Source organism: Aethina tumida, chromosome 3 (assembly GCF_024364675.1).
Source record: "Aethina tumida isolate Nest 87 chromosome 3, icAetTumi1.1, whole genome shotgun sequence".
Classification (NCBI taxonomy): domain Eukaryota; kingdom Metazoa; phylum Arthropoda; class Insecta; order Coleoptera; family Nitidulidae; genus Aethina; species Aethina tumida.
The window spans coordinates 30,930,855-30,940,975 of NC_065437.1; the positions used below are offsets into that span (position 1 = coordinate 30,930,855).

At 31.7% G+C, this 10,121-nt stretch overlaps 3 protein-coding genes across 5 annotated transcripts; all 3 read left to right on the forward strand.

The window, feature by feature from the left end:
• The first annotated feature begins 98 nt into the window (after positions 1-98).
• LOC109599898 (epsin) lies at positions 99-2,243 on the forward strand. 3 transcript variants are annotated; one of them, XM_020015949.2, is made up of 4 exons: positions 99-244; positions 911-1,102; positions 1,157-1,537; positions 1,949-2,243. In XM_020015949.2, the coding sequence occupies exons 1-4, from the start codon at positions 226-228 to the stop codon at positions 1,990-1,992; spliced, it is 636 nt and encodes a 211-aa protein (XP_019871508.1). In that variant the 5' UTR covers positions 99-225; the 3' UTR covers positions 1,993-2,243. The 3 variants fall into 3 exon arrangements, with proteins under 3 accessions (XP_019871508.1, XP_019871509.1, XP_019871507.1); XM_020015950.2 differs by having other exon boundaries at positions 911-1,093; XM_020015948.2 differs by having other exon boundaries at positions 911-1,537.
• Positions 2,244-2,299: 56 nt separating this feature from the next.
• On the forward strand, positions 2,300-4,284 carry LOC109599884 (serine/threonine-protein kinase PLK4). Its single transcript, XM_020015934.2, has 7 exons — positions 2,300-2,429; positions 2,479-2,571; positions 2,622-2,807; positions 2,876-3,007; positions 3,066-3,422; positions 3,488-4,080; positions 4,158-4,284. Exons 1-6 carry the CDS (start codon positions 2,394-2,396, stop codon positions 4,058-4,060), a joined length of 1,377 nt encoding a protein of 458 aa, XP_019871493.2. The 5' UTR covers positions 2,300-2,393; the 3' UTR covers positions 4,061-4,080; positions 4,158-4,284.
• Positions 4,285-6,298: 2,014 nt separating this feature from the next.
• LOC109599911 (serine/threonine-protein kinase PLK4-like) lies at positions 6,299-10,045 on the forward strand. The gene is made up of 8 exons (XM_020015963.2): positions 6,299-6,463; positions 6,518-6,613; positions 6,677-6,862; positions 6,915-7,046; positions 7,098-7,454; positions 8,254-9,265; positions 9,323-9,591; positions 9,650-10,045. Exons 1-8 carry the CDS (start codon positions 6,428-6,430, stop codon positions 9,977-9,979), a joined length of 2,418 nt encoding a protein of 805 aa, XP_019871522.2. The 5' UTR covers positions 6,299-6,427; the 3' UTR covers positions 9,980-10,045.
• The last annotated feature ends 76 nt before the right edge of the window (positions 10,046-10,121 follow it).

The window sequence follows — 10,121 nt, forward strand, 5'->3', positions numbered from 1 at the left end:
CAGAGTTCAATAAGTCACGAATTAGTCACAATATAATCAATGGACCCTTCCACCAAAACCGCAAAACCTCTGTAATGAATGAACCCGGCGTTGTGCTACTATAGCCGCAGGACTTTCATATAAATAAGAACCAGACGAGAAGCGGTTAGACATTTTAATAGCCAGTGCTGGGAAGTACCTTTGCTAGATCTGTTGTTGTTTTGAGTGATTATAAATAATTACAACATGTTTGAAAAGTTGTTCCGTAAGTACCAAATTTAATTTTTAAGTTTTATCACTGTTATTTCGTGCAATATTTTATTTTTTGGTCTTTTATTTTGATGCAAGGTCGTAAAGCATTTTAAAGCAATATGTACTTCAATTGACCTGGCCTAAATTTTTATAAATTATATTATCAGTTTATGGTTTTCTACTTTTTTCATATATTTCTTACCTTTAGTTAATTAAATCACAGACTTTTATATATTCGCTTTATGTAATTTAACTCAGAAATATAAAAAATCATGTAAATATTTATTACAATATTGCCTCTTTATTAAGACGTAGAACATTTAATAAGTGATTTGATAATTTGTTGCAACTCTGTTGAAAGCTACATCTGATCACAAGAAAAGATATATGTTTTTGAATGGTCTTCATAGATTTTTAAAACAACTTGATCCAAAACCAGTTAATATCGTTAATATACCTATTAACCTTGCTATTTAAAATGCACAAAATAAAAATCGACAGGTTTAAAATAAAATGTTGAATATTTATTTGTCAGTCAAAACATTTGTGTACATACTTATATAATATAATAATATATATAATAATGTATATATTTGTTAATAATTTATTTAATTATCTACAGAACATAATAAAACATATATTATAATGTTATAATTAATCTTTATTATTATTTTTTTAGTTTCTGTGGTCATGCTTCATTTTTCAACGGCCACATGGTTACCAGTTCTTAATAGTCCAAATAACTGGCCAGATAGATTTACTCCTCAAAGATATACTGACGGTCGCCGTCTACGCCAAGCTCCAAACGGATTCGATCTAGGATTTAACCAAGGTTTTAACCCTGGTTTCAATCCAAATCAAGGTGGATTCGGTAACGGTTTCAATCAGAATCAGGGTTTTAATAATGGTTTTAACCAAAATCCAGGTTTTAATCAAAACCAAGGTGGATTTGGAAATGGATTTAATCCAAATCAAGGAGGATTTCCACAAAATCAAGGAGGTTTCAACCAAAATCAAGGTGGATTTAACCAAAATCAATTAGGGTTTAACCCCAACCAAGGTGGTCAGAACCCAGGATTCAATCAGGGTGGTTTTAATTTTCCAAATCAGCCTACCACGCAGAGACCGGCGGTTACAACACAGAGCACAGGCACAACCACAGTAGCAATTCCTGGTATGGGAACAACCCAAACACCTTGTGAAAATAACTGTCTGACAACATCTCAATATAATCCCATATGTGGAGACAACATGGTCACTTATATGAATCCAGCCCGTCTGAGATGTGCTCAAAACTGTGGCGTTGGTAAGTTAGATGATTTTTTTAAAAAGTCCGTGGAAATCTGAATAAAGTTATTAATTAGTAATTTAACTAAATGTTGAGTTACACAACATTAAGTAGTGTATTTCATTAAAATTTATTAGTTTATTTCAAAGGTAAAAACCAAAATAATTGATGTCAATTAACATTATACTTCATCGAATTCTTCTAAAGTTCACTACCAAACAAACAAGTTATTTCTTTTCAAGATCACGGTGTTGTATGAGAAATGACAGAGGAATTTCCTGATTTTAATTAATCTTGGGGAAATTCCTATTGCCAAATTTATAGTATTACTATTACCGCAATGAGAGGTGTGGGATATGTTATTGCGAAACAAACAAAAAACAATTAGAAGTACAAGGATATTTTTTCATGTAAATTATTTTGTTTCAGCTGTAAACTTTTTAAGAGCTGGTGCCTGTCCAAGAGCTGGATAAATACAGAAGGTTTATTCGATTGACTGCCGTATACCTATCTGCATACTCAGTTTTTTATATTATAATTTATTTGTCCTTATCCATAGGATTTAGATGTGTACGCTAAGACTGATATCAAAACAAGTTTTATATTATAATTATTACTCATAATTTTGTCGTATTAGAATTTTCAATTTATTAATTTATGTAATTAACTAAAGGTAGGTATTAATGTAATAGAATGTACAAAAATAAATATAATTGTGATTCAATTGCAAGTAATTATTTTTCCCAATCCACACATTTATCTCAATATGTCAATAAACTGTCAGTATCATTCAAATTAATTTTGTCATTGGTGATATCTGATTATTCTAAATTTGTGTATTATACAAATTTTGTGTCCAAATTAACAAAAAATCATGGAGTATAAATTTGAATTTAGTTCGAACAGACTAGTAAGTTTCGATTAAAATGTATGTCGTTACCTAAAATAATATTTTTTAGGATTACGAAATTGAGGATCTCATTGGAACTGGACGAATTGCAAAAGTTTACAAAGCGACCTATAAAAAGAGAATTCCTGTTGCTATAAAAGAGGTATAAATTTATTACAATTATATATTTAATGAAATATAAATTTTTAATAGATTGACAAAGATTTCATCACCCGTTTGGGCCTATTTAGTAAATTAGCACAAGAGATTTCAACTCTTGCCAGTTTAAAGCATCCTTCCATTATACAATTGTACACCTATTTTGAAGATGGAGGTTTAATTTACATAGTTTTGGAACTGTGCGTGTATGGAAAGCTTGAAGATTACATAAAAATAAAGGTAACAATATATCATTTGCTATAAGTTATTACAAAATATTCAGTTCTGCTATATTATTTTAATTTTAGAATTTAGATGAAGATGAAGTTCGTTATATTATGAAACAAGCAGTTGAAGGAATACGATATCTTCACTCCAAGAATATAGTTTATGGCGACTTATCTCTATCGAATATTTTAGTTACAAAAGGCATGACTATAGTAAGTAGTAAAATTTTACCAAAATGATTTTATTTCGTAATATAATGGTCTTTAATAGAAAATTGCTGATTTTGGTTCATCGAAGCATATTTGGAATGATCCATTCCAACCTAAGTCCATGTGGGGATCATTTGACTTTATATCGCCAGAAATAGTCACAAATGAAAGTGCTGGATACGAAACTGATATATGGAGTTTAGGGTGTCTCTTGTATACACTTCTAGTTGGGACGCCGCCATTTGAAACTCTCAACATGCAAAAAACATTTAAGAGAATTGAAGTCGGTGAATACTACATGCCGAAGAATTTGTCTCCAGAAGCGAAAGACCTCATCAGAAGGATGCTCCGGAAAGATCCTCAGGAGCGAATAAGCTTAAATGACGTATTGTCTCATCCTTTTTTTCAAAAATTATTTGTAAGTGCAGGTTTTCTTTATTTTATGCAGAATATCTAATTAATAGTAATAAATTGAATTATTAGGTGATGAAGACACCATTTTCATCTATGAATAAGGGATTGTCTCAAGATGATGTTTTTTCTGTTGACAGGATAGTGCATACTACTGAGCGCATAATTATAAATAAAATGCCAAATAATCCTTTAAATTTCATGGCCAATGGAGTTAACTCGCCAAGATCCGGCGAATATTCATCCATTGGTGTTAATTATCCAACATGTTCAAATCATGATATTTGTAAATATGAAAATCCTATTGATAGAATGTGTAATGGCCTCACGCCGTTGAAAACATACTACAGCAAAAATGATATATTCCCGGCATTACCGGCACCTTTGCATGAGAGATATCTGAAAGAAAAGAGACCTAGAACGAAGCATACTCTGCATAATATTACTCAAGAAAATCAAAACTTGGAAAAGACAAAAAGTAAACACAATGGAAGTCGTATTTTTCCAAATATACATATGGCTCCATCAATAAGCCACTACACCGAGGAATTTGTACCAAAATTGACTCCACGTCAAAGTAGTAATCTATGTAAATCTTCTAATGAAGAAGGGTGTTCTATGGTACACAAAAGACATATAATATAATGCCAGACAAACCATATCAAGTTAGTATAGTACTGCCAGTAGTAGGCATATTATATTATATTAAAATTTTATATTATTACTTTTAATTTTATTTTAGGTAATATTTCGTGAAGTCGACATTATAATACATGATGTAGTAATTGTATCTTGAGACAAACTTTGACAAAAAATAGTATAACTAATATATGTAAATAAATGTAACGAAATAAAGTTTTTACCTGTAACTTTTTTTTAATTTGCTCATTTTCAATGGAAAATACATTGTCACTGATTATTAATTTATTATTTATTATTTCACTAATAATTTGCAACGGAAGTTAATATTTAAAGATTATTAAAAAAATGACATAATTATACTTTGTATGAATGTACCACAACTAATGTTAGGACTATCAATTACTACTTTGATTTAAGTCCATTTAAACTGATCGAAAAAAGTTAAGCATATTAACAACATATTTTGACCAAAATATAAATTTAACTGTACAATTTTATACCCTCTGTGTACCTTAATTATTTGTGGATAAAAACGTAAAAATGAAAACAATAAATCCTTAGACAAGACAGATGAAAGTAGATTTGGAGTATTTAGTGAAAGTCATTACGAGTCTGGAGATCAGGCAAGTCAAAGAATAAATTCACGTTAATTGTAGGAAGTTCACGTGTGAAATGGTGGGTCAATAATGGTATGAGGTGGTAATTTTCTAGGAGGCAGAACGGAGTTTTGCGATCGTAACTTTACCGGTGAAATTTATTCAACAGGTATTATTGATAACATTGTTGAATATTATCGATGGAATTTGGAACCAAATTTCCGATTTTAGACGACAACTCTAGACCGCACAGAGCGTGGTTGTCCGATACCACTTAGAAAATACCCAAATTGAGCGTCTGCCCTTACCAACTTTGTCAACTAATCTGAATTGCATAGAACTTGCTTGTGATATGTTTGGAAGGTCATTAAATGCTCATACTGCCAGGGAGAATTAAGGCAACTTCTTCCAAAATTATGGGACGCTTTAGCTCAAAATCATCTGGATGATTAAAAAAAATGGTGTAATTGACGTTAATATGGTAATGTGTATTATTTTTCTAGTCATCTCTGAATAGCTTCATGTCTTGGAAGAGTCTGAGGTAGGGATTGCCGCCTCCGTTTTAGCATATGGTATACATGCTCGACAAGATTTAAGTCAGGTGAAGTTGTAAGCTCTAAATACACAATGCTTCGAGCCGTTCGAGCACGCTTTCTAAGTGATGCCTACAAGCATTATCATGAACAAAAACTAAGAAGTGATCGAAAATTTGGTACTCTGCCATTAATAATGCCCCTTGGGTATATCAAATTAGTCATCGTGCTTTGACATGTTTATAATTCTGTACGACTAGTATAACAAATTTTTCCCCATTCCACAATGGATTCCTTCTGAAATGGGTAAAATTATTGAACTTTTCAACGATATAGTAGAACATTTCATCCAGACTAGACGCAAACTCGACGATCATCATTTTAAAGTCCAATTCTACTTGCATATGTGGGAACTACAGATTTATATTTTCCGTCTAGTGAACATGAGGTCTTGCTCATTCCAATCGTTGTTGTTTTTGGTTGTGGCCTAAATACAAAAGTCGTAATGGTCTACTCGAACGAATTGTGCCTGATCCTGTAATGTGTTTTAGCTAACCAACCATTTCTGAGGAAGACGCTTCATGATTCCTTCTAGCTCTCAATGGCAAATATTGATCATCATTGCAGCTATTCTCCTTGGTCTCCCTCTGCTTGATCATTTTGAATTAAAGCCAGTTTGATAAAATCGAGTATACAAGCAAAAATTGATACAATATTAAATCTACCTACAATTCCGATCTGATTAATTCCAGCATTCTAATTACTCTGTTCTTTTCATCATGAATTAATTTACATAAGGCATAATTATCCGAATAAATTTCGACAAATATCTTTGCGTAACGAAATCAATTATAAACTAAATTTAAATTGTATTGTCTTCTTTAAAAATGTTTAGTTTTTATACTTTATTTCTTTGTGTCGAATTTCATTACAAAATCTAAATAAATCTATATAAAATAATCTAATTTTAATTAAATAAATAAATGTTTAATATATATAGAGCGTATGTGTGCACACAATATGCAACCCACGTTACACTCACCATTAGATCAAACGTCATGGTCACGGGTTGGTAGCCCTGAGCGTCATTTGGAAAATTCGTTTATTTTTGTTTTAAATGATGTAGTTGTAATTATTAAGTAAAAATTTTTATCAAACTGGATGAAATTCAGTGTATATAATCAAATTAATTGGTGCAATTAATTATTTTATGCATTTTATACCTAGTTTTAATTAACAAAATGACTTCGAGGGCTCCTTTTAGTGATAAAATCCAGGTTAGTATGATTGTTTACTAATGGTTGCAATGTGTTATTTTGGCGTACTTTTAGGATTATGAAATAGGTAAGCTCCTGGGAAAAGGCGGTTTTGCCTCCGTTTATAGGGCAAAATATTTAAAAACTGGAATGAATGTGGCCATTAAAATGGTAAGTAATTAAAACAATTTTTATATATAATATTTTATGTATAACTCCTTTTTATAATTGTAGATTGACAAAAATTTAATGCGAGAAGCTGGTATGATCCGTAGAGTAATAGAAGAAGTAACAATTCATTCACAAATAAAGCACCCTTCAATTCTTGAGCTGTACGTCTATTTTGAGGATGACAATTATGTGTACTTAGTTTTAGAGTTATGTGATAATGGAGAACTACAACAATATGTTAAAAAGAAGGTAAAATCTTAAAGCTGGATTAAATCTGTATGATAATGAAAAATATTTTTAGGTTTTATCAGAAAATGAAGCCAGTAGTATTATGAGACAAGTTGTGGAGGGCATAAAATACTTACATTGCTACAACATTATACATAGAGATATCTCATTATCTAACTTACTTTTGAATAGAGATATGCAAGTGGTAAGTGTACATATAAATATAAAGTGAAAAAATAACCTATTTAAATTGTAGAAAATCTCAGATTTTGGTTTAGCTACAAAACTTTCTAGACCAGATGAAAAGCACATGACAATGTGTGGAACTCCAAATTTTATATCTCCAGAAGTTGCATCTAGAGGATCACATGGTTTAGAAGCTGATGTGTGGGGATTGGGATGTATCCTTTACACACTCCTTGTGGGTTCCCCTCCATTTGACACACATGGTGTCAAAAGTACATTGACTCGAGTTGTGATGGCTAAATATGAATTACCTAGTTATTTATCACCAGAAGCCAAAGATTTGATTAATTGTTTACTTCAAAAAAATCCAAAAGATAGGCTAAAACTTGATCAAATATTGGACCATCCCTTTATAAAAGGGGGACATGTAAGTAAAAAAATATTATTGTTAATCTCTACTGTTTTAAATGCAATATCATATTTACAAACTAGAATATATTCACTAGGATATATATTTTTATATCTTTTTTATTTGTCATTTAATTCTGCCTTAATTCTTAATTATTCTCAAAATTTAATCTAATATACATGTCCAAATTTGTATTCATAATTCTATAATAATATATTGAATAAAATGAATAGAACATAAATGTTTTCCATTTCTGCTTGTTTATCTACTTTATTAAATAGAAAAAAATTAAAATCATTTACAAATGTTACACCTACAATTCTTTATATTTATCTTGTCCATTTTGAAATATATGAAGAAAGATTTCTGAAGATATCTATCTCTATACTCAATTATAATTTATTTAAATCTAAATACCTAACTATTTTAAATATCTGCAGCTTAAATACACTTTAGCGGATTACATTAAATTTTATTTAATTTAAAAAAGTTGAAATAAGCGTGGTTTGTTTATATGTAGATGAAAAAAATTAGAAACACATTTAAAAACATATCAACAATCTTTTAACTACATTCTAATAAAATACACAACCAAGGCAGTTCTACTTTATTTATTTAATGTGAAGCAGAATGACTGATTAAAATATCTAAAACGTACAAAATAATATTCGTTACCTGAATACTAAAATACAATTACAAACAAAATGACAATTTTTATTATGGAAAAAAGATTTATTTTTTGTGATTTGCGTTTAATTTTTTTAAATCAATGATCGGCCAAATTCGCTCAATAAAATAGTCCTTTTTTTGTTTCCAGAAGATGTCATCAAATTTAACACACGATAGTGGTATACATACGATGTCAAGTCGACGAGACAGTGCATTCAGTGATTCACACTTGCCCCATCAGTATTCCTCAAACAATATGTTGCCCCAAAGGGCCAACAGTGATTGCATACCAACTGGCATTTATCCCAATAACAGGCATACCCAAAGCATGGAACAGCTAAATAGTAGGATCAGGAGCTGCGAAATCGTTCCGCAGCATCACTATTCCGCCACATGCACGAACCTATCATGCCACAGACCTGAACAGGTGTCGGTATTTTCCAATTGTGGTTCGAATTACGAACCGATGCGGTCAAATCATTACTATCACAAAGATGCACCTCCCAGTATTAATCAGTGCAGCCAGAACTATTATCATCCCGATCCGGGGGGTGGGTCCATATCCGCCCTTAATTGCATTACAAATCAGAAACATTCCAATTATTCGGATGTGCCTAACCCTTATTATACTCCACACAGTCACGAAAATGATATACCTAATATCCATAATCAACTCAATAATTATCAGAGAATTCAGGACGTGCCAGCACCCGTACAAGAAAAACCGCGTCCGAGGCCAGTACAGCTTTGCTCCCTAAGGCTGCAACCGACTAAACATCAAAACAAAAACGCAATCGTAAGCATACTCGATGACGGCGAAGTATGTGTTGAATTCATAAAGAAAAAGGGACATCCCAAGAAAGAAATCGTTTGCGAAGTAATGAGGATATCACCAGATGGTGAACGGATCATTCTCTACGAACCTGAGGGTCGTCAAACGCCCTCTCCAGGTTCCGAACCACCGCCTTTACCATCACGGGGTGCTGATCAAATATACAGTATCGAAAATCTGCCTGAGAAACATTGGAAGAAGTACACCTACGCCTCGAAGTTTGTTGACGTAGTGAAATCGAAAACGCCTAAAATTACATACTACAGTGACAAAGCGAAATGTTTGCTGATGGAGAACTTGACGGACTTCGAAGCAAATTTCTATGAAGGTAATTCAGACGCCTCAAATCAATTATTTTGTGTTAATTTTAAATCATTCAATTCAGGAGGAAAAGCGACGAACTCTACAACTGAGGGTATAACCATTACGGATTCCAGTGGGAGGAAACGGAATTTTCATGTACGAGCTGACGGTTTATCTGCAACCTTCGAACTTATGTTCAGCCACATGCAGGAATGTCACAATCATTGCTTACTTTTAGAATCAACATTGTCTCAATTGCCGGGAAGTAATTTCCCTATAATTGTCGGTCGTAGACCATCTAATTTTGCTAACACAAGCACTGGTAAAGAAAATCAAAGTCGTGCAATTATTGTAAGTATTTTTTATTAAATTATGTAATATTTCGACTAATTGTATTTATCTCTTACAGCCTTCTTTTACAATGTCGTTAACAAGTACCGCTGCGGGAACGTCTCGTAATTCGACCAACATAAAAATAGAGGAAAGAGTTTCCGTACCTGGAGTCGGAATAGCGTATAAACTGCCAAATGATCTTGTTAAAGTAGAATATACAGATGGAAGTAATTTACAATACGGAAAACACAATATTCAGTACCAGTATCCAGATGGACACATTGTCAATTATTTAGATAATGAAAATATTCCTAAGCACATCATGGATAAGTTTGTTTTAATGCCTATGGTACTGAAGCATTTAAAATTAGCCCCAAGAACTCAAAAATATCATAATATAAGGTAAAAAAGGTTTTAAAAGCTTTTTAAACAAATTTTAAATATTTTATATTATATATTTATACAATTTTAATTCGTTTTTATGTCCCAATATTATATAGTAAAATATTGAATATAATAGAAGAATTTGACGTTAGTCTGTTGTTCGC